This window comes from Bombina bombina, chromosome 2 (assembly GCF_027579735.1).
Source record: "Bombina bombina isolate aBomBom1 chromosome 2, aBomBom1.pri, whole genome shotgun sequence".
In the NCBI taxonomy this organism is placed as follows: domain Eukaryota; kingdom Metazoa; phylum Chordata; class Amphibia; order Anura; family Bombinatoridae; genus Bombina; species Bombina bombina.
Window position 1 is genome coordinate 1,086,465,065 of NC_069500.1, and position 25,819 is coordinate 1,086,490,883.

At 41.3% G+C, this 25,819-nt stretch overlaps 1 protein-coding gene across 1 annotated transcript in view; it reads right to left on the bottom strand.

Moving 5' to 3' along the window:
- Nucleotides 1-25,819, bottom strand: part of TTC29 (tetratricopeptide repeat domain 29) — a 779,602-nt gene that overhangs the window by 453,005 nt on the left and 300,778 nt on the right. Inside the window, exon 6 of the mRNA XM_053703717.1 lies at nucleotides 4,904-5,116. Coding sequence (XP_053559692.1) covers nucleotides 4,904-5,116 — 213 coding nt within the window. The remainder of the gene's footprint in view (nucleotides 1-4,903; nucleotides 5,117-25,819) is intronic.

The window sequence follows — 25,819 nt, forward strand, 5'->3', positions numbered from 1 at the left end:
TTTAGTTGTTAGTAATCAAAATACCATGATCCTCATTGTGTACATGAATGTGTGACAATATAGGATGTTATAACTCAAATACATATTATACTAGTGTGTGGGATGTTACTCACCAGCATGCTGTGCTGATGTTGCAGTCCCTGAGTCACGAGCCCCTGGAAGTCCACGGACTGCTGTGAGGCTCAGGGACCTACGAATGAGCTCCTGCCACTCATTGTATTCGGCCTCATAGTGAGGCCCACCTCCTTTTGCCCTCTGGGAGATTGCTTCCTGGCCCATCCTCTCCTTGACTCTCCTCTTGCAATCATTCCATCTCTTCTTAAGGCCGTCAACATTCCTCCTCTGTTGGGACACACCATTGACGGCCTCCACCACCTTCTGCCAAGCATCTTTACGCCTCCGGGCAACTCCTTTGCCCTTCTCTTGTCCAAAGAGGGCATTATGGTTCTCCAGGACAGCCTGGACGAGAGCGAGGTTTTCGGCAAAACTGAAATTGGGACACCTCATACGCTCCTCGTCCTGGGCTGCCTGGCTCCCTCCCTGGGATGTCCCTGGTGTGGGTTCCTCCCTATCCTCTCCCTCCTCCCCCCTTCTATCCCCATGTGCACCCTCTATCCCTCTTCTCAGTGTGCCTGGCCTTTGGGCAACCCCACTCCCATCCTCCCTTCTGGCTCTCCCTCTCCCCACTCCGCTCACTCCCTGACGGGGACCCTGCTGCTCCTCCTGTACATAATCCTCTCCCTGCGACTCCCCTTCCCTCCTCCCCCCAGCCCTATCTCTCCCTGACATCCTCACACTACACACACTCACACACTCACACTCACTCCCACTTCAATCACACACAATCACAACCAGACACTCAGCCTTTCAAACTGTAAAAGATAAATAAAAAGTGTTGGGTGTTATAAAAAAAAAGTGTTGTGTATTTTGTATATGTGTGTATGCAAAATGTGTGCAATATGAAAAAAAGTGTAAGTAAATGTACTGGCTTAACAATCCAACCAACAATCCGACCTAACTAACTTGATGATGCTCCTTTCTCACTACTCTTACCACTAATCTCTATACTCGCTGTAGTGTGCTGTAGCTCCAAGAACCAACCAAACACACTAAAGAAATGGCGGCTGCGCAGGTGTTTAAGTATGATTTTTGAATCTCGTCATTACGTGGCGCATCTCTTAGAACTGGCGTTATTTTTTACGAGTCGTAGGCTAATTTGCATAAAACTACACTTTATTGAGACTTTACGTGAACAAAAAACAGGCGCAAGTACTTGCGACGACTAAAAGGTGTATTTGCGCACATTTTGCCTGCTCGTCGGTTTTTCTCACTTACGCCAGTTTAGCATCTGACGGCGGTGAATATTGGATAGCTCGAGTTGCGAGCTGAAACTGCGGGCGACGCGGGTTACCTCGCTTGCGCCGAAAACTACGACCTATATCGGATCGCGCCCCAGATATTGCTGACCATAATGTAAAGTCAGATTACATACCGTAGATTAATTTAAAATATTGGTGTGAGTAATTTTCACTATGTATGAGCAATGTTATAACACAATTATCTACCATTTGGTATTGTTACCTTATAAAATGACAAATTGGGGAAGAAAAATAATGAAAAAAGAAATGCAAAACTTAAAGTAGTATTTTGGTATCTTTTAAAAAGATTTATCTGAAACACCTGAGTCACTTTGGACATACTCTATGTCAAGCTGCTGCTAGCTCTTCAGATTTGACTTTGGTAAGGATAACATTATTTATGGAGTTACATATATACAACAAAAAAGCAGCAAAATGCCACCTTGAAAGAATAGAGATTGTCATTATCTAGATGAGAATATGAAGATGTGCATCCTTCAGATCTAAAGTCAGGGGCGGAATTACCATTGGTACAGCAGGTGCAGTGGCACCAGGGCCCAAGAGCTGGAGGGGGCCAATAAAAGGGGGCCAATAAAAGCCAGTCTATACATAGGCGTATGCAGAATGTGTACAATGCTAATGCAGGGAAGCCTTTTATTAGTGCAAGTTTCAGGTCTATCTATCATCAAATTCATTGTACAAAGCAGAATTTATTTTATTACTTTTGCTTTTTACCGAGTTACCTTTGGGGGACCCAAAAAAAGCTTGCACCATTGCCCTCTGTTGAGAAGGTCCGCTACTGTCTAAAGTAGTCATAAAACGGACAAGGCACTATATACCTTTTACAATTCTGTCTAAATAAATAATACAAAAACTGTCCCTGTAACTGACTGGGAATAGGAAAGAATACTGCCAGAGCTAGACGCACAACCTAAACAACTTAACTTTAATAAGGTTTAGAGGAACCAGAAAAAAAAGAAAGAACATTAAGAGAGACGAAAATCTAAATTGTATAAGAAACGATGTAAAAGCTATGCTTCCTACCAAAAGTTTTAACTTAACTGGCCTTCTTGGTCTTGCTTTGAGCTGCTTTCTTGGAAAACTAAAACTTCAAAGAGGATTTCTCAGTGCCATTGATACTATGAAAATTGAGATAGTGACACCCTATTAAACATGTCTTTAGGCTTGGGACACAGACTCTGATAGTTAAAGAAGATATTATCCATAAAAGAAATGTCAGAAATAATATATTTAGAGTCATTAACGGATGTCAGAAAGTTTAAACCCTAAAGATTTGCAATCATGGACAGCAAATACTGTAGTTTTAAAGGTCAAAACTAGAATATAAAACAAACAATTACCAAGCAACAAATTAATATACTTTATTAAAGCTAATTTGTCAAGGATTAAACCAGTTTAAGTATAGCTGACAACAAGCTCTTAAAGTGAAACAATCATTCATACATTAATCTAGAGAGCTGCATAAGCCTCATGGAACCTCTGCTCTATAAATTGACCCTGTAGCTTAAAACCAGAATCTATTCAGTTGGCAATAAGATGTTTAACAAAAGAACTATCATTTAAAGGGACATGAAACCCATATTTTTTCTTTCATGATTTAAATAGACCATGCAGTTTTAAACAACTTTCTAATTTACTTGTATTATCTAATTTGCTTCACTCTCTTGCTATCCTTGGCTGAAAAGCATATCTAGATAGGCTCAGTAGCTGCTGATTGGTTGCTGAAAATAGATGCCTTGTGTGATTGGCTCACCCATGTGCATTGATATTTCTTCAAAAAAGGATATCTAAAGAATGGAGCAAATTAGGTAATAAAAGTAAATTGGAATGTTGTTTAAAATTGTATCCTCTATCTGAATCATAAAATAAATTTTTAAACAAAATTTATACTTACCTGATAAATTAGTTTCTTTTATAGTGGTGAGAGCCCACAAACCATCACATGGGGGATTACATTCCTAGTGGACTGGAGTTAAATCCCACAGGTGATGGTTTGTTGACTCTCAACATTTTATGAAAGAAATTAAATAAAACTGAGTTGCCTGTTCCCTTGCTGCTATTGTCCATTAAGGCTTTCTATTTTTTAGACATACATAATATATAACAATAAGCACTGAATTATAGTACATAATATATAGCATGGTACATATCTTAAAAACAATGTTTACACATCTAGGACATTGAAAGAAGGCTAAGAATAAATTAGCCAAATATATAGAGTTTCTCAGGCCCATTTATCAAAGGTCTTGCGGACCTGATCCGACACTGCGGATCAGGTCCGCAAGACCTCGCTAAATGCGGAGAGCAATACGCTCTCCGCATTTAACATTGCACCAGCAGCTCACAAGAGCTGCTGGTGCAACGCCGCCCCCTGCTGACTCGCGGCCAATCGGCCGCCAGCAGGGAGCTGTCAATCAACCCGATCGTATTCGATCGGGTTGATGTCTGGCGATTCCTGTCCGCCTGTTCAGAGCAGGCGGACAGGGTTATGGAGCAGCGGTCTTTTGACCGCTGCTTCATAAGTTGTGTTTCTGGCGAGTCTGAAGACTCGCCAGAAACACGGCCCTTCAAGCTCCATACGGAGCTTGATAAATGGGCCTGTCTGTCTCTACCTCTACTTTCGAAAACAATTTTGTAATTATATTTAGAGTTTATTTACAGTTATGTATATTTCTGGGCATATAGCTTAAATTTCAACTGCAACAGGGCCTATGACTCATACTGTATTAGCAAGTTGGTTTAAAAACTCAAATGTCATTACTTATAAACTGTAGAATTATGCATCACTTAAATAAACTTTGCAATGCAGACTTAATATTTATGTTGTCTGCTTTTCCTGTAATCTAACTTCTTTGGAATGCCGAACCTAGACATTCCAACATGCTGCAAAGTGATTGGTTGATTTGTACAGAAGCTTGTTTATATCCGTCCATAATTGGCCTCAGCAAAGGAGATAAAATAAATATTATTCAAGAGACTTTTCAAAAGGTGTCTTCTGTATATTTTAATAACAAAATGACAGTTTTAAATGCTTTTAAAACATAATTTGCAAAAGGATTGTTTTTAATGTTTTGAATCATTTCTATGGACTAAATGTAAAAAATACTTTAAGTGTTAGTTCAATATTGTCATTGCATCCTTATATGGTAAATTATTATTACTATTATAATTATCATAATATACCAATTGTTTCTTTGTTTCATTTATCTAAGATACCCAAAGAAGCAGTTTTCATGTGCTAAATTTATCTCTTTCATATATTTAGCATTTTGTGAGTTACAGAGGATGTCTGCACATTTACATTAATGCATATTAAAAGGATGGGTATCTATAAAATAAGGCCTTCTTTGAATAAGGATAAACAGACTATTCTCTTTTACAGAACGTATATTGGTGGCATTTGTCTCTGAATTTCATAGGAAATAATCACCAAGCCAAGCACTTGACAACATTTAGTTTACTCATGGGCAAACAGAGGTCAGCACATTAAAAGAAAAAATGTGATAGTGTTATTTTCCACCTACCTTCTTTCGCCATATCAAAAGCTTTTATTAGCGTTTTGATGGCCTGTTGGTATTCTTTATTCTGTAACATTTTGTCTGATAGCAGTGTGTATATTCTCCAGAGATTCTCACAGGCCAGTGAGTTGTGAGTGCGGCCTGTCTCATCTTTCCATACGCGGCCTACTGTCAGATGATAGAATGCCTCATAATGCTCGCTAGCTTTCTCCAGCTGACCTACAAAATACAAGACATTTATAAATGCAATCAGTGTTTCAAACTACAATTTTTATATTTTCATAAGAAGACATATTAAAATGCTGCCATTTATATTTACTGGTAGAATAAAAATACAAGATAATCAAATGAAAGTGAATAAATCATGTTGAAAGCTGTAATACAAATCTGAAAAATAATAATGTAGTTTGGGCTACAATTTCACCTACATAGCAAATCAAGCTCAGGTTTACTTGAATTGCATTCTGCAGTCAAAGCATTTATACTGTAAAACGAAGCTAATTATACAATCATTAAACATGTTAATTATACCTACGCTCATGACATTAATGCGAGAAACAAAAAAACATAATTTATGCTTACCAGATAAATTCCTTTCCTTCAGGATAGGGAGAGTCCACTGCTTCATTCCTTACTGTTGGGAAATACAACACCTGGCCAACAGGAGGAGGCAAAGAAACCCCAGCCAAATGCTTAAATATCCCTCCCACTTCCTCATTAACCCAGTCATTCTACCGAGGGAACAAGGAAAAGTAGAAGAAACATTAGGGTATAAATGGTGCCAGAATAATAAAATAAATAATAGGGGACCGCCCATAGACAAGAAAAAATGGGTGGGGGCCGTGGACTCTCACTATCCAGAAGGAATTTATCTGTTAAGGATAAATGATGTTTTCCTTCCTAAGATAGGGAGAGTCCACGGCTTCATTCCTTACTGTTGGGAAAACTATACTCAAGCTCCAGAGGACACTGAATGAAAACGGGAGGGAACAAAAATGAAGAGGCGAAACCTATTCGAGGGCATCACAGCCTGCAAAACTTTTCTCCCGAAAGCTGCTTCAGCCAAAGCAAAAACATAAAAATTTTGAAAAAGTATGTAAGGAGGACCAGGTAGCCGCCTTACAAATCTGATCCATAGAGGCCTCGTTCTTAAAGGCCCAAGAAGAAGCCACTGCTCTAGTGATATGAGCTGTTATCCTTTCAGGAGGACGATGTCTCGCTGTCTCGTAAGCTAAGCAGATGACATTCCTTAACCGAAAAGATAGGGAAGTTGACATAGCCTTCTGCCCCTTACGCTTCCCCGAATAGACCACAAAAAAAGGAAGATTGTCTAAACTCCTTAGAAGCCTTAAGATACAACTTAAAGGCGCAAACCACATCCAAATTTTGAAGTAAGCGTTCCTTCGATGAAGAAGGATTAGGACACAAGGAAGGAGCCACAATCTCCTGATTAATGTTGCGATCTGACAAAACCTTAAGAAGAAAACTGAATTTAGTACGTAAAACTGCCTTATCTGCATGAAAAATCAAATAAGGGGGCTCACATAGCAAAGCAGAGATCTCAGAAACTCTGTGCGCAGAGGCAATAGCCAATAAAAAGAGAACCTTCAAAGATAACAATTTAATGTCAACGGAATGCAGAGGCTCAAACGGAACCTGTTGCAAAACCCGAAGAACAAGATTTAGACTCCAAGGAGGAGCCCCAGATCTAAACACAGGTCTGATCCTAATCAGAGCCTTAACAAAGGACTGCAGGTCTGGAAGTTCAGCCAGTCGAAATCTGTCCCCTCAGGGAACTAGCAGAAAGGCCCTTCTCCAGCCCATCCTGGAGAAAACATAAGATCCTGGCAACCTTAACTCTGTGCCAGGAAAAACCACACTCTTCATACCAAAATAAGTAGGTCCTCCACACCTTGTGGTAGATACGCAGAGTAACTGGTTTACGAGCTTGAATAAGAGTATCAATGACACTCTCAGAGAAACCTCTCTTGGCTAAGACTAAGCGTTTAATCTCCACGCAGTCAGCCTCAGAGAATCTAGATTTTTATGAACAAATGGACCTTGTATTAACAGATCTTTGCGACAAGGTAACTTCCACAGAGGAGATGAGGACATCCCCACTAGATCCGTGAACCACGTCCTTCGCGGCCACGATGGAGCAATCAGGATCACTGATACCTGCTCCTGCTTGATGCGGGCCACCACTCGAGGAAGAAGCAGTAATGGAGGAAAAATATATATGAGTTTGAACCTCCAGGGCACTGCTAGTGCATCTATTAGATCCGCTTGGCGATCCCCCACTTGCTGCATATCTCTGCAAACACCTCGGAATGGAGAGACCATTCCCCTGGATGAAATGATTGCCTGCTGAGAAAATCCACCTCCCAGTTGTCCACACACGGACTGTGGATCGCTGACAGCGAACAGCTGTGGGCCTCTGCCCAATCCAGAATCTAAGATACTTCCTTCATTTCCAAGGAACTTCTCGTTCCCCCCTGATGGTTGATGTAAGCCACCAAGGTTATATTATCTGATTGGAATCTGATAAACTGGGACGAACCCAGAAGTGGCCAAGCCTTCAAGGCCTTGAAGATTGCCCGTAGTTCCAAAATATTGATCGGGAGGGAGGACTCCTCCTGAGTCCACAACCCCTGTGCCTTCCTGGCACCGCAAACAGCTGCCAATCCGGATAGGCTTGCGTCTGTAATCACAATCTCCCAGGATGGTCTTAAGAAGCATGTCCCTCGGGACAGATGATCTGGACAGAGCCGCCTACAGAGTGATTCTCTTGATCGGATGTCTAATGTAATCTGTTGAGACAGATCTGAATGATCGCTGTTCCACTGTCTCAGCATGCACAGTTGTAAGGGTCTGAGACGGAACCTGGCCAAATGGAAGGACAATGAACTAGAAGTTCTGGTCCAGGAATGCAAACCTCAGAAACTGAAAGTGTTCCCTGTGGATTGGAACATGAAGGTAAACGTCCTTGAGATCTATAGTGGTCATAAACTGACCTTCCTGAATTAAAGGAAGGATGGAAATTAGCATCTTTATCTTAAAGGAAGGGACACTGAGAAATTTGTTTAAGCACTTTAGGTTCAGAATTGGGCGGAAAGTTCCCTGCTTCTTTGGGACCACGAAAAAGTTTGAATAAAACCCCAAACCTCTTTCTTCAATAGGCACTGGGATAACAACTCCTAAGCAGGATAGATCCTGAACGCACCCTAGAAAGGCATTCCTCTTTTCTGGTCTGGTAGACAGATTCGAGAGAAGGAATCTGCCCCTTGGCGGATAAGATTTGAAGTCTATCTTGTATCCCTGAGATACCAACTCCAGGACCCACAGATCCTTGAACCAGGCGTCTGAAAAAAGAGACAGTCTGCCCCCTACACGATCTGATCCCAGATCGGGGGCCACGCCTTCATGACAATTTGTTTTTGTTGGGCTTCTTATTCTGCTTGGATTTATTACAGGACTGAGCTGGCTTCCAAGTGCTCTTGGATTGCTCGGGCTTGTAGGAGGATTGTTGTCGTTGAGATTTGTCAGAACGAAAGGAAGGAAAATTAGAAGATTGTCGTCCATTAGACTTGTTCTTCTTATCTTGCGGTAGGAAGGCACCCTTACCTCCGGTAATCGTAGAAATAATGGAGTCCAGGCCTGGACCAAGTAAAATCTTTCCCTTGAAGGGAAGAGAAAGGAGTCTGGACTTAGAAGTCATATCCACAGACCAAGAATTCAACAAGAGCGCCCGGCGGGCAAGGACGGCAAAGCCAGAGGCCTTTGCATTTACAAAAATAATATGCATGTTCGCATCACAGATAAAAGAATTAGCAATTCTCAGAGCTTTAATTCTGTCTTGAATATCCTCGAGGGGAGACTCCACCTCAATGAGTTCCGACAAAGAGTTGCTCTAGTTGGTAGCCGCTCGGGCAACCGCGACAACTGCAGCCGCTGGTTGAAACAAAAATCCTGTATGCTGAAACATCTTTCTCAGAATGGTTTCCATTTTCTTATCCATCGGCTCTCTGAACGAAGAACTATACTCAAGAAGTATAGTAGTACGTTTAGCAAGCATAGAGATAGCACCATCCACCTTAGCAATGGAGCCCCACAAATCCAGTTGAGAATCCGGGACCGGGAACAACTTTTTTAAAAGAAGACAAGGGGGAAAAGGAAGAACCAATTCTTTCCCATTCCTTCTTAATAATGTTCACCATCTTAACTGGCACAGGAAAAGTCAAAGGAACTTTCCTGTCTTCGTAAACTCTGTCTATTTTAGGTATCAGAGGTTCCAGAGGCCGCGCTGCCTGAAGAACCTATAACGTAGACAGAACCTCCTTTAATAAAAAACGCAAGTGCTCAATTTTAAATCTAAAGGATGGTTACTCCACAGCAGGAGGCTTAGATGCTAAGGACTCTGACCCATGAAGTTCCCCCTATGAAGCTACAGAGGTTAACTCATCATCAGATAACTGGGACATAATAGCTAAATCCAATAAATATTTAGATGACTCTGGATAAGGAGAGCTATGTTTAACCTTTCTCTTGCGTTTGTTAGAGCGAGGTAATGCACTGAGGGTCGCAGACACCGCCGTTTGTAACTGTGCGGCAAAGTCCGCAGGAAGAAGGCCCCCTCAGGATGGAGGATTAGATATGCTATGGGGAACTGCATGTGGAGTGGATAATGTAGCAAGGGTAGTAATCTCACGGGACGCAGAGTCCTGAGAGGTAGACAGCTCAGAGGGACTAAGAGCCTTAGCAGGCTTGTCTCCCTTCTTAGACTTTATAATGGTGTTAAGGCATGTGGAACATAATTGAGTGGGCGGGAAAACTACGGCCTCCTCAAAATATAAACAGGTATGATTCCGATGTATTTCGTTTGTAGAAAAAAACAAAGCAGGTATTGCTGATACTGCTGTGAGTGAATTTTGCAGCCACTGGTTGAAACAAAAATCCTGTATGCTGAAACATCTTTCTCAGAATGGTTTCCATTTTCTTATCCATCGGCTCTCTGAATGAAGAACTATACTCAAGAGGTATAGTAGTACGTTTAGCAAGCATAGATATAGCACCATCCCCCTTAGCAATGGCGCCCCACAAATCCAGTTGAGAATCCGGGACCGGGAACAACTTTTTAAAAAGAAGACAAGGGGGAAAAGGAAGAACCAATTCTTTCCCATTCCTTCTTAATAATGTTCGCCATCTTAACCGGCACAGGAAAAGTCAAAGGAACTTTCCTGTCTTCGTAAACTCTGTCTATTTTAGGTATCATAGGTTCTTCAGGCAGCGCGGCCTCTGGAACCTCTAACGTAGACAGAACCCCCTTCAATAAATAACGCAAGACACACTGGAAGTATTAACAGCGCAACTTGGTAGAGAAGTGGATATGTGATGATAGCGTTAAACCAAGAGGGATATTTAAAATAAATTGATTAAAATAACTAAAAGATTAAATTGATACTGCAACAACTAAACATCAATATAAAATATAAAGTGAGAAATACACATGCAAATTAACATACATTCATACATATAAACATAAATACAATATAAATGGTTAAAAAGCAGTTGATCTGGCTGAATAGATATTACCCAATACTGGGGAGAGTCCTTAGGAGCATTCAAATAGAATAATGCTTGCTGAGGTAGTTTATAATGCCAGCTCCTGATAACTGTCTTTAGAAAATGAGGTGCAGCTACTTCCAGAGGCTTGTTCCTAAATGCTCTCTTTAATTGTAGATCCTATGGCGAAAAAAAGAGACAGCGCAACCCCACATCAAGGTAGCAGTTTCCACAAATTTATTAGATATTTCCTCTTGAAAAAGTCTGGAGAGCGCAGACGAAACGCGTTGGGAGTGGAGCTAAGGACGGCTCCAATATACCAAGACTATCCGTAAGAAGCATTGAAGCGGCGGTAAAATAGCTATTTCCTGGAGGATTTCTAAGTGAACTGGGACTCGCTTCTCTTCTTTCCCTATAAAGGGATCAATGCGCTAACTTTTAACCTGTTTTTAAGTGCATTATTTTTGTATATCTAATAAATTTGTGGAAACTGCTACCTTGATGTGGGGTTGCGCTGTCTCTTTTTTTCGCCATAGAATAAAAAACGCAAGTGCTCAATTTTAAATCTAAAGGACGGTTCCTCCACAGCAGGATGCTTAGATACTAAGGACTCTGACCCAAGAAGTTCCCCCTCTGAAGCTACAGAGGTTAACTCATCATCAGATAACTGGGACATAATAGCTAAATCCAATAAATATTTAGATAACTCTGGGTAAGGAGAGCTATGTTTAACCTTTCTCTTGCGTTTGTTAGAGCGAGGTAATGCACTGAGGGTCGCAGACACCGCCGTTTGTAACTGTGCGGCAAAGTCCGCAGGAAGAAGGCCCCCTCAGGATGGAGGATTAGATATGCTATGGGGAACTGCATGTGGAGTGGATAATGTAGCAAGGGTAGTAATCTCATGGGCCGCAGAGTCCTGAGAGGTAGACAGCTCAGAGGGACTAAGAGCCTTAGCAGGCTTGTCTCCCTTCTTAGACTTTATAATGGTGTTAAGGCATGTGGAACATAATTGAGTGGGCGGGAAAAACACGGCCTCCTCAAAATATAAACAGGTATGATTCCGATGTATTTCGTTTGTAGAAAAAAACAAAGCAGGTATTGCTGATACTGCTGTGAGTGAATTTTGTCGAACGGCTGGTCTGACTGACCCGGATGTGACGTCACGAATGAGCGTCACGTGAACTTATGCGTTTCGTGAGCGTCTGTGCTCACTTCGTCAGTCATACCAGCCATTCGGCAAAATTCGCTCACAGCAGTATCAGCAATACCTGCTTCATTTTTTTCTACAAACGAAATACATCGGAAAGCTACAATCGGAAGTATCTTAACTACTTACCTTTTAACACCTTTCTATTTTATAAATATTATAAACATTTTAAGCGTTTTTAGTTTATATATTTTTTTAGTTTTTAGCTTGAATTATTTTAAACTATTTTCAATAAAAGATTAGTTTTATCGACCCTAGCTCTAGAGCAAAATTGACAACCCCTATTTAACACTAGCTCCTTGTAATATTTGCACAGAGCTCCCAGGGGGTTTCAGACATACCTCTAGGATCGTTTAACAAAAGCTACAGTTACATAAAGTTTTGGAGGTCTATTACTGGAAATAAAAGGATACAGGATAATTTCTCATACTCCTCAGAAATACATTTAATTATTTCACTCCAGTTTCTTCAAAGAAGGATATATATGCTGACACCTATCCCAGAAAGCTCTAACAACAACCACCTGTACAGACATATATGTATATATATATATATATATATATATATATATATATATATATATACACACTGTATATATATACTGTATATATATATATATATATATATATATACACATATACATATATATACATACATGCACACACACGTACAGTATGCTTAAATGTATAATACATATACATATCGACATATGCCTTTACCAGATATATGCCTTTAAGAGTTAAGACTTTAAGAAATAAGTTACATTTGTTTTCACTCTGCTTTCCTCTTCTCTGCGGAAGCAGATGTTCTTATATAGAAAGAGGGGGACGTAAAATGCCAGTTAATGATAGTGCTAAGCACTAACCTGTAGTTAATATGACTGACGTAACGTTAGACATGCCTTCTAAACTGACGTTTTGATTATTAGAATTGCATAGAGGGGGCAGGAGAGTCTGTGGGTAAAATCTTGGAGAGAAGTTTCATACAGCACCTTCAGAATTTTGATGCCTGTTTTCCACTGATTACATGATGACTCTCCGTGTTGTTGTGGTCACATGCATGTTGTCTGCAATTGTACGCTATTAATGCCTTGCCCAAAACCCGAAGATAAGTAGTGCGTTTGTAGTTTAATCACTGCTTAGTGTAACCACTGTGTTTCACAACATTTATAAGCTGATAACTGATTTATGTTATTGCAATAAGTTCATAATAAACACTGTTATTATTATAATAATAATTATGTTTTGTGTGATTTTCCCTTTTTCAGCAATAAAGTGAGAACTAATTTGTACTTCCCCAGCAGCAGCACATATACTTACACACATACAAATACATATACACTTTTTACCAGTCCAGCATTCACTGTTAAAACATGTTTTATTTCAATAATAAACCTTTTTTTTTTTGTAGTTAATATGTATAAATATGAGTATTATTTTTGTAATATACTGGAGTATAATGGGAGCGCCAAAAAGGCTAAGGTAAATGGGATATGCAATTTTAATAGGATGTACAGTTTTAATACACAATAATAGTTTAAAAGATACCTAATACATTAAAATACATGGATCCATGTATACAAACCTACAAATATAATATAAATTACAATAAAGCATAGTAATATGATAAAATCAACAGTATCCCAGTGGTGTCACAATAATAAAAAACTGTCTATACAATAAAATTGACAGTATCACAATAGTCTGGCATACACTAATATGGAAGTGTAACCAGTGGTTAAATGAAAAATAACAATTTTTCATCATATTTTTTTTACTTAAATCTTCATCACATTCAAGTATTTTTTCATCCCACTTGTGATTTTGGATTATTTTGGATTAACATTGATACATTTGATTTTGGACAACTCCCTTCACTCATTTGGACACTATAGACATCACATTCTATTAGGTAGAGACTATTCTTCAATTAGGAGTAATCCTAAGGACTATACACCTTTCATTTAACCCAGATCAACACTGGTTACACTTCCATATTAGTGTATGCCAGACTATTGTGATACTGTCAATTTTATTGTATAGACCATTTTTCATTATTGTGACACCACTGGGATACTGTTGATTTTATCATATTACTGTGCTTTATTGTAATTTATATTATATTTGTAGGTTTGTAAACATGGATCCATGTATTTTAATGTATTAGGTATCTTTTAAACTATTATTGTGTATTAAAACTGTACATCCTATTAAAATTGTATATCCCATTTCCCATTTACCTTAGCCTTTTTGGCGCTCCCCTTATACATTCATTTTGAGTATTTATTTTTTTTACATGTTTTGCTATGCATATTTTCAAGCATTAACACTTCTCTAAATCTTATGGCAAAATAGAGAAATAGAGAAACAAAATAACAATTTACAAGAAAATAGTTCAATGTCCAATTTATGCATAGGTTTAAAAGGAGGAGCCTGCAAAACCCTTAACACCGGGTAAAGATTCTATTGAGGAGAAATAGGCTTGATAACAGGTTTAATACGAAACAGAGCCTGAACAAAACTATGAACATCAGGAAGATTTGCAATCTTTCTGTGGAACAAAACTGAAAGAGCAGAAATCTGTCTCTTCAGTGAACTGGCAGATATGCAATTATCTATACCCTCCTGCAAAACGGCAGAATCCTAGGAATTCTGAAAGAATGCCAGGAAAACACATTATTTATAAAGCATGAAATAAAGGCCTTCCAGACCTTGTGATAGAGTTTCCTAGTTACAAACTTACAAGCCTGAATAAAAGGTTTCAATCACAAATTCAGAGAAACCCCTATATTTAAGTACTAAGCATTCAATTTCTATGCCATCAAGTTCAGAGACTTGAGATCCAGATGGAAAAACAGAACTTGGGACAAAAGGTCTAACCGCAGAGGAAGAGGCCAAGGAGGGCAACTGTGCATTAAATGCATACCAAATCCTGCAAGGCCAAACAATCAGGATTACAGATGACATATCTAGCCTTATCTTGGAAATCACTCTGGGAAGAAGAACCAGAGGCAGACACAGAAAATCAGGCTGAAAAGACCAAGGAACTACTAGAGTATACACAAATTCTGCCTGAGGATCCCTGGACCTTGAAAAGCACTTAGGAAGTTTGTTGTTCAAATGAGAGGCCATCAGATCTATTCCTGGAAAACCACAAAGATCCACAATCTGATTGAACACATCCTGGTGAAGAGACCACTCCCCTGGATGTAGAGACTGATGACTGAGAAAGTCTGCCTCCAAGTTATTCACTCCTGGAATATGAATTGCAGAGACTAGACAAGAATTGTGTCTTACGCGTTTCAGCATGTGATGCCTTAATCATAGAAATAGCAAAACTAATACAGATCACTCATTAAATACGTCTCTGAATCCGGATTGGTACATGTTGTGGTTTCAACCAATGAATGTTAAAAACACTTTATCTAACGGGATACATGATTGCATACAGATTACAACAAATACTTAGTGTTACACAGACATGGCAGAAGACAGAAGTGGGCTTTATGCTGTGATACCGGATCTGGATTGATAACCATTTCAAATAACGTGAATATTGAAATATTGTCATTAGTTTTCGAAATTCCTTGAAACCGGAATTCATCAGCACAAAAATGTTACATAGTATTATGAACAGAAATAACAATAATCATTAAGCATCCACCATTAAGTACAATACAATAGAACACAATTCTGACCTCTTTTTAGCTAAATCTTTTATGAGAGCAAGTTGTCGGCTCATTTATCTTGTTTCCAAAATTAATTATATCTCCATCTATATTATAACCATGAAGTCTTCTGGTTTTAAGCTGAAACATCCAGAAAGTCTCTGTACATTAGCTTGGTGGCTCTATCACCCTCTCTAGGAGGCCTCTAACACACTCTATAAGTTGCCAGAGAAAGGAAGTAACATTCTGGTTGTGTTTAAAAATAAAGTGTCTTGCAAGATCCAAGCTTTCATAACCCCATTTGAATATCTTTGCAACGTTCCCTAAACCGTGCTCAGCCATCCCTGGTGATATTCCCTACATATTGCTGGCCACATTTGGAACACTCTATTAGATATACCACGTAAGTGGTGTGACTATTGGTACAACTAGTGAGGTTGTAAAACCTTTGGGTAACCCTTGACTGAAAATTGGAGGAGATCCTTGCATGTCCATAAGCTAAGAAATTCCTAAAGTAGCATTTAAACTGCCCTTTATTAGTAAGCCAACTGCTGGTCATTGGTGTCTTTTTCGTTCGCATACTAGGGGGCCAACATATTGCCTAAGGTGCATCTTCATCTAGAAACAAGATTGCAACCCAATGACACATTCTCTTAAGCTATCTTCCACATTAAAATGGGTAAATATAAGTTAATAATAAAACAAATGTCATGAAACTGGGAACTATATGTGGTGATAAACATAGGTTTGGAATTATCAAATTTGTCTCTTCTAATAGTGATTTTAGCATCTTGGAGCACTGATGTTCTATACGTTCTACTCACTTCAAAAATGCCCTATTTACCACCTTACTTGAGACTTGAGTAAACTATTTCTGCCAGTTGGAACTTCAAAACATCACTCTCACCTAAAAAAAATCTGTTTCTGTCGAACAATTGCATTTGATACTCACAAATTGACCCTTAGAAACCCCAAAACCTGTATGTCTGTGGTGGGGGTTTTTTCAGTGGAGAATTGCATTCGACATAATAGGTTTCCTGCACCGAGTTATATTAATTTTATGTAGTTGTGAATCACCTTTAAGTGTGACATCTACATTGGCTTCTGTCCATGAGCGAATCCAAGACACCTCCATCATTGCGGGGGAACTGCAAGTTTCCCCCTGATGGATTATATAAGCTACTGCTGTGAAATGATGGAGCTTGAAGCAAGATGTCGTGAAGGTATGGAAACACTGCAATACCCTGAGACCTGATCCCACACAAAAGGGCACCCATAACCTTTGTGAATATTCTTGGAGCTGTAGCCAGACCAAATGGTAGGGCAACAAACTGAAAATGCCTATCCAGTAAGACAACCCTCAGAAACTAGAAATTATCTATGTAAATAGGAACATGAAGGTAAGCCCCATCCAACAGAGCCACTGTAGGAGAACCTTCCAAGATAACAATTTAATGTCAATGGAATGCAGAGGCTCCAACGGAACCTGTTGCAAAACCCGAAGAACAAGATTTAGGCTCCAAGGAGCAGTCCCAGATCTAAACACAGGTCTGATCCTAATCAAAGCCTTAACAAAGGATTGCACGCCTGGAAGCTCAGCCAGTCTCTTGTGCAATAAAACCGACAAGGCCGGTTTTCCGGTGGGCGGAGCTAGCGGCTGGCAGCAGAAGAGAAGAGCTCCGCAATTTAACTCTTAATATATCCCATTTTCTGCTGCCGGCTGCCTTATCCCACGTTACCGCCTTGTTGGGTAGATGTAATAGGACCCCAACCGGCCAGGAATAGATCGTGAAGGGCCGAAAATCGCCCTTGCCTCGGAAGGCATTTCTATCTGCGCCATGCTGCGCACCTAACGGACCTCGCGGGCGCCATCTTGGAGGATCCCTCCCTACCTCCATACCCGTCACAGCCCGGACGGAGCTGCAGAATCATACAGCCTAAGGAATATATCGGCAACGCTATAGGATACCGATCCAGCCGGATTAACTGTCTTTGTGGCAGCTGAAAAGGGGACAATAATAAGCGTTACTCAGGTAACACGCACCCTGAAGGGACATTGTGGGCTAAATGATTAACTCAATTAGAAGCAATGCTGATAGCAATTGACTGCATTTAAGTAATCCGGCCTGCTTCACTTCATCTTGGAAGGGAGAGCAAGTGAATAAAAAAAAAAGCAAACTTATATCAAGACACAAGTTGGTAGATAACTGGGGGCCTGGGACAGAGAGCTGCAGCGCTGGAGCTGTGAACAAACTCAGCAATCTATAACCACACAGGGGCTAGACATATGGAACATTCTGCTCTATTGCATAGCTGGTATAGCTAAAAAAAAATTCCCAGGACTATATCTAGGGTCTATGTTTTCAGAGTGGGGCAGAGTTTCTCTATTATTTGCTGCGTAGCTTGTATAGCTAAAAAATTTTTTACATCTGTCTCATGTGATCTTGTGAGCGTACTCGAGGCCCATAACTTCTAACTGAATAATCTGCCTGACACTTTACTGCTTCATAGCTACCTCAGTGAACTTATCCTATTACACCTGGGACTAACATTTCTAGTGTGAGATAAGACGGGAAGGGAGCCTACGGGGCAAGAGGAATGCTCTTGTGGTAAATACAGCTTGCTTGTTTGTTTCTTACTCATCTTGCTCGTTCACAGCCTGAGGGGCCGTTGCATCTCACAGAATTTCAGTGTCACTTTGTGGTTTATGCATAACGTTCCTGCAATATTAGTCCTCTTGTACAATTTGTTCTATGAAAGTGGACGAGTATTTTCACAGGCTGCCTTCGCCTTCAAGTAGCACCATGAGTCAAAGATCAAAAAATCAGGACAAGAGGCACAAAATCCTTATTGAATCTCAGGCAAACACCTCACTTGCAGATATTGAAAACAATTCACCTGGTGACCACTCCTCACTCTTGCAAGAACTTAAAGCATTTTTCTTACCAAAGATGGACAGCTTGCAGGCTGGTGTTGATACTTTGACCAGTGAGCTGAGACTCTTTTCTACACGTATGTCTGCTGCAGAACAGAGAATTTCGGGGGTTGAGGATAGGCAGCAAGAATCAGATATTTCATTGAAGCACTTGCTGAAACAAAATCAACAGTTAATGGACAAAGTAGAAGATTTAGAAAGCCGCAGTAGACGAAACAACCTGCGAATCGTAGGTGTTCCTGAATCTATCAAGGATAAAGATCTATTGGACTTTGCCGCCTCAACCCTTCCAAAGCTCTTGGGCATGCCTTTGGATTGCCTCCCACTGGATATTGAGAGATCACACCGCATTGGCCCTAACAGATATCTGGACAACTCCAGGGAAAAACCACGTCAAGTAATCTTTAAGTGTTTGAATTTCCAGGACAAGCTTGCCATTCTCAGAGCATACAGAACGGCTAAAGAAGTCATTTATGAAGATCACCGCCTCTTGTTGTTTCAAGATTTTTCGGTGGAAGTCACTAAGAGACGCAGGGACTTTGCCTCACTCTGTTCCACCTTGCATGAACAGGGGCGTAAATTTGCTCTTATGTTTCCAGCTACCCTTAAGATCCAGACCCTTTCAGGTCCAAAAACTTTCACCTCGCCTGCAGCAGCGCAAGCATTTCTGTCTACAGAGCGAAGGCAGGATAATGGTTGATAAGACTCTAACAAGAATCAATGTTCTCTTTTTTTACATAAAATGTATCTTATGACATGTTTGGTCTCTATCTTGCAGAGACCATGGTTGTGGTTAATAGTTCTCAGTTGGTGTGTGTGCCTGTGGGGCTTGGAGGGGGGGCACTTGGACGCCGAGTTCCCTTCTGCTGTTGAGCACTTGCCTCTGTCTGAAATACTCTCTTACGTCATTGACGTTTGCAGGTGTTGCAGTGTCTCCTCTCCGGCCCACATAGGCGACATAGATTTCATAATAAGTATGGTTGTTCATATGGTAAGACTATGCAATACCCCCCACGTCGCATAACCCATGGTTCAGACAGGTATGTTATCGGTAGAGCCCCTACTCATTCTAGGTTTCCCCCCCCCCCTTTCCTGCATGTTTGGCCCTTGACTTGCATCTAGCACCTTTGGATGGCGATCCCCTGTCTGCCTTCCATCTCCTATGGTCCACTGCCGTTGGTGTTGCAGAGCTGCTCTGTTCCAGGGGTATTGTTCCTGAATGTATGCTATGTATTCTCCCACCTCAAACTTTGCCTGGCTATTGTTTGTCTGTTCCTTCTCTTCTACCCTGCGCTACACCCCTTGAAGTAGAGCCACTCCTTGAAATGCTGAACATATTTTTCAATACAAATACAATCGTGTTTGGTAATTGTTGGTCCCAATACAGAAAATCTAATCATTGTATATCTGACTCCATTGTCTTGATCTATGCTAAGCCTCTTGATGTTATTTTAAACTCTGGAATATTGAAAATATCTTGTACTGTTTATACAGCTGTGGTTGGAAAACTTCGGCCTCAGCATAATACTAATGCCATGTTATGTTCTCGCTTCCTCCATAGCTGCTGTGGACTCTATGCCTGGGGGCCTCTGGCTCCCTCCCCTCCGCCACACTGCCAACCAACGAAGGCTAAACACTGTCATCATATAAACGTAAGTCAAAACTACACAGCACATACATGTATTACCATTATAAGCTTTAGATATGTCACCTCCCATTAAAGTTATTGCTTGGAATGTAGGGGGCATCACATCCCCGGCAAAGAGGAGCATGATTCTTCACCATTTAGACTCATTAAGGGCTGACATAGCTTTACTCCAAGAGACGAAACTAACAGCTGAGGAACATGAGAAATTAAAAATATGCTGGGTTGGACAGGTTATAAGCTCCCCCACAGAGGGTAGGAAGAGGGGGGGTTGCAGTCCTAGTGCGCAAAGGTTTGGCAGTTGTTTTTTCTAAGGTAGAGATAGACAAGAAGGGGAGATTTATAATTGCCTTAATTCAAACTGACACTTCCACATACACCCTATGCAATGTTTATGGCCCTAATGCATAATGCCCTGACTTTTGGACGAACCTTTTAGCCACATTGACCACATATAACGCTCCCATAATTATGGGAGGTGATTTTAACTTGGCTCAGGCTCTTCCCCTAGATAGGTTTAGAGACCCTTCTGTCTCAAAAGCTTTGAAGATAAATATGTCTAGATATAAGCGAGAGGTATCCCTTATTGGCTCCTTTAAAGAAACTTTGAACCTGGTAGATGTGTGGAGAGCTAGAAACCCTGTTGAGAGAGATTTCACTTGCCTTTCTAAAACGCATCACACCATGTCACGTATTGACTACTTTCTGACTGCACCAAGTATCACGCCACAGATCTCGTTCATAGGTATAGGTCAAGTTACTATTTCAGACCACGCCCCAGTTACCTTATTCCTTCAGCCTCAGCTTCCTAAGCCTCCAAATAATACTTGGAGATTCCCTCTTCACCTCTATAATAATATTGAGTTTCGTCGCCATTTAAAAGCCTCCTGGACACACTACGCGTCGGACAATGCTTCCCACTCAAGTGCTCCAGATCTATTTTGGCATGCCTCCAAAGCGGTGATGAGGGGCCACATAACCTCTTTCACAGCGCATCATAACAAGCAGCTTAAGAGGGTGGATGGGGCTCTTCTTTCTCAACTCACTGAGGCTTATAATAACTATCTATCTACCCCTACATTGCTGACTAGGAAAGCGTACTATGACCTTAAACAAACTATGGATACATACCTCGCTCAACAAGACAATAAAATCAATATCCACAGGCAGGGGCGTTATTATCGGCATGGTAATAAGGCTGGCAGGTTACTCGCCAAGTTGGTTCACTCTTACAAGCCTAAGTCCCAGATCCTAGCCATTAAATCCAAGGGTACCATAACTGTCGATTCTAAAGACATCATGGCCGAATTTGTAGATTATTATACTTCCCTATATTCTAAACAATTAATTCATTCAGAAGCAAAACACAAGTTTTGGGATGCAGTGCAACTCCCTACTCTTACGGAGGACCAGACCTCCCTCTTGAACTCTAGGATACTTCCTCAAGAGGTTCTTAAGGCCATTCGGCAGAATAAGCTGGGCAAGGCGGCGGGCCCTGATGGGCTACCCGCCGAATATTTTAAAATACTGGATGAAGAACTGGCCCCTGTCCTATCTTCCCTATACTCTGCGTACCTGGCAGGCACTGAGCAAATAAATGACAGATTCTCTGAAGCCAACATCTGTCTTTTATTGAAACCCGATAGGGATCCCACTCTTACTTCATCTTATCGCCCCATTTCATTGTTAAATGGAGACTATAAACTTTTGACGAAGATCCTGGCGGATAGATTGGCAACGGTTTTACCACATATAGTCCATGCCGACCAAACTGGTTTTGTAAAGGGCAGATCGTCAGTGTTGAACATCAGGAAAACTCTTGGTGTGGTGACCCATTATTGGTACAACGCACATGCACAATCCCCCTCTCAACTGCCAGATGCTTGCCTTTTGGCGCTTGACGCTGAAAAGGCGTTTGATCGCATTGAGTGGGACCATTTACACACATCACTATCTCACTTCGGTATCCGGGGTAACTTTTCCAACTTTTTGCAGCAATTGTACATGGCCCCCAAGGCTTCTCTCATAATAAACGGAGGGCTTTCTCCCTCTTTTGCGTTGCAGAGGGGTACGAGACAGGGGTGCCCCCTTTCTCCTCTCCTCTTTGATCTGGCCATCGAGCCCCTAGCATCCTACATCAGACAGCATTGTGCGGGTTTAGACATACACGGCCGACGGCAGCATCTTTCATTATATGCTGACAATCTGTTGCTCTTCATAGGTGACCCGGGTGCCAATTTACACCCTCTCTTGGATATTATTGAGGAATTTGGCAAGTTCTCAGGATATAAGATTAATATCGACAAATCTGAAGTCACGTGGTTACAGAACTCCTGTAACACAGATCTGGCGGGTACTGGTCTTACAATTACTGACGGCTGCTTTAAATACTTGGGCATTCGCATACATGTCAATCCTCATAAACTATATTCTCTTAATCTTGGTGGGATTGTAAAAGATATTAAACAAATGTTGCTGAGTTGGGTGAAGCTCCCCCTTTCTCTTTCAGGAAGGGTGCCTAAGCTTCTTTACCCCTTGCAGATGTTGCCCTTGCTTCTTACCCAGCAAGACATTGCCTCCTTGCAGACTGCCATTGTCAATTTTATTTGGCAGGGTAAGAAACACAGGATAGGTAAGACTCCTCTGTCAATGCCGGTGAGTGGGGGTGGGCTCCGTCTTCCTAATATCATGTGGTATAATTGGGCAGCTCTTTCTAGGTTCATACTGGATTGGCTAGTAGGGAATGACTTTTACACAGTCCCTAATCTAGAGTCTAACTTCATCAAACCGATACACTTGGCTTTCTTGCCTCATGCGGATTTTAAATCATTACCCATATTTGTACAAAATCATATCTTATTTAGGGACCCCTTGAGAGCCTGGGCCAAGATTTGCAAACTATGGGGATTGCAGAAATCTACTAGTAAATATCTCCCAATACAGGGTAACCTCAACTTCCTTCCTGGTTATACTACACAAGCATTTCAGATATGGCAAGAATCGAATCTGACCAGACTTTATCAACTACTGCATCCCTTGACCTTTGACATTCTACCTTTTCAAGACTTACGGGTGAAGTATGATCTCCCCAGCACCCACAGGTTTGCGTACTTCCAATGCAGACATTACATTTCCACATTAATTTCAGGGGGACTGTTGTCTAAGGAACCTTCCAATATAGACAGACTTTGTGCCTTGGGACCTTATAAACTCACACACACATATACTCTGTTGTATCGTCATTTTGAGGATTCCACTCTGCGTGGGATCGTATCGAAATGGTCTCATTTTGAAGATTTAGAGGTGGACATAGCGCAGATTACTTTGAGCTTTGAGAGGGCAATTCAGGGCACCATCTCTGCAAAATTGAGAGAATCGCACTTAAAGTTCTTGCACCAAGCTTATATTACCCCTGGCATGCGTGCAAAATGGGTTCGAGGGGCACATGATCTATGCAGTAAATGTAGCAGGGTATCCCCTGACTGGATTCATCTGTTGTGGGGGTGCCCAAAGGTGCAGAGGTTCTGGCAGAAGATTTCGTTTTGGCTGGGCAAACTAACCAAGCAAATTTTACCCCTCTCAGCACAGTATGTGATTTTTCTTACGCCTAGAGACCAGACACATAAATACAACACTTTTATAACTACAGTTCTCATGCTAGCTAAACAGGCTATCCTTAGGGAATGGGTGGGAGAGAGAACCCCTCCATTTCAACAGCTGCTTAGGGCGGTACATACTCAGATGTTAATTGAGCAGGCAGACACAAGGGGAGACCCTGAGAAAAGAGTGAAGAGGTTTCTTCTTAAATGGGAGGTATATTTGATGCAGCTACCAAACATAGTTAGGGATAGAGTTCTCCTTCCCTTTAAAAACAGTCTGTATGTCTTAAACGAAAATCTAAAGGGCAACTGGTGTCTTTCCACTGATTCAAACTGTTGAGAATTCCTTTCATTTGCAGAGGCGTGGTGTTGGCTGGATGGGGGGGATCCGGAGGTACCCGGGTGAGTATGAGCATATTTGTTGTTTGTTGATCTTTCCGTTTTTCCTTCTACGCTATTCTCTTTCTTTCCTTATCTTAGTATGCTTTTTCCCTTTTCTTTTTCTTTCTTTTTCTTCCCTTTGTTTGTCTGTTTATTTAGATATTTTTGATAAAAAGTGAGTCCAAGTACATGCATGATGATTTCATTTCAGTATCGGGCCTTTTAACACGATCACTGCCTTATATGTCTTATTCTGCATATGTTGATATCGAAACCTAGTATACCAATGTGATTGTACTTATTTTGTATGTCTTGGATTCTTTTCTATAAATAAAGTTTTTAAAAAAAAAAAAAAAAACGACAAGGCCGAAATCTGTCACCTCAGGGAACTAGCAAAAAGGCCCATCCTGGAGAAAAGATAAGATCCTGGCAACCTTAACTCTGTGCCAGGAAAAACCACGCTCTTCACACCAGAATAAGTAGGTCCTCCACACCTTGTGGTAGATATGCTGAGTAACTGGTTTACGAGCTTGAATAAGAGTATCAATGACACTCTCAGAGAAACCTCTCTTGGCCAAGACTAAGCATTCGATCTCCACGCAGTCAGCCTCTGAGAATTTTGATGAACAAATGGACCTTGTATTAGCAGGTTTCTGCGACAAGGGAACTTCCACGTAGGAGATGAGGGCATCCCCACTAGATCTGTGAACCACGTCCTTTGCGGCTACGATGGAGCAATCAGGATTACTGATACACGCTCCTGCATGATGCGGGTCACTCGAGGAAGAAACTGTAATAGAGGAAATATATGAGTTTGAACCTCCAGGGCACTGCTAGTGCATCTATTAGATCCACTTGGGGATCCCTCGACCCGTACCTGGGTAGCTTGGTATTGAGATGAAACGCTATGAGATCTATCTCCGGCGCCCCCCACTTGCTGCATATCTCTGTAAACACCTTCGGGATGGAGAGACCATTCCCTGGATGGAAAAATTGCCTGTTGAGAAAATCCGCCTCCCAGTTGTCCACACCCGGACTGTTAATCGCCGACAGCAAACAGCTGTGGGCCTCCACCCACTCCAGAAGCTGAGATACTTCCTTCATCGCCAAGGAACTACTCGTCCCCCCCTGATTGTTGATGTAAGCCACCGAGGTTATATTGTCTGATTGGAATCTGATAAACTGGGATTAACTCAGAAGTATCCAAACTTTCAAGGCCTTGAAGATTGGCCTTGGTTCCAAAATATTGATCGGGAGGAAGGACTCCTCCTGAGTCCACAACCCCTGTACATTCCTGGCACCCCAAACAGCTCCCCATCCGGATAGGCTTGTGTCCGTAGTCACAATCTCCCAGGATGTTTTTAAGAAGCATGTCCATCTGGACAGAGCCAACAAGAGAGCGATTCTCTTGATCGGCTGTCTAATACAATCTGTTGAGACAGATCTGAATGATCGCTGTTCCACTGTCTCAGCATGCACAGTTGTAAGGGTCTGAGATGGAACCTGGCAAAAGTAATGATGTCAATGCAGGACACCATGAGACCAATCACCTCCATACACTGAGTCACAGAGGGACTCAAGGAGGTACGGAGGGCAAGACATGCTGAAGTTAGCTTGCAACGTCTCTTGTCTGTTAGAAATATCCTCATGGATATGGGGTCTATTATAGTACCCAGGAATTCCACCCTGGTACTTGGGATAAGAGATCTCTTTTCCAAGTTTATCTTCCATCCATGTGATCAAAGAAGACTGAGAAGGGACTTCGAGTCGAAAGGATGGTGCTTGCCCCAGAATATCATCCAAGTATGGGGATACTGCAATACTGGCAATGGCTAGAAGAGCCTCCAGAATCTTCATAAAGATTCTTGGAGCAGTACCTAGGCCAAATGGAAGGGCAATGAACTGTAAGTGCTGGTCCAGGAATGT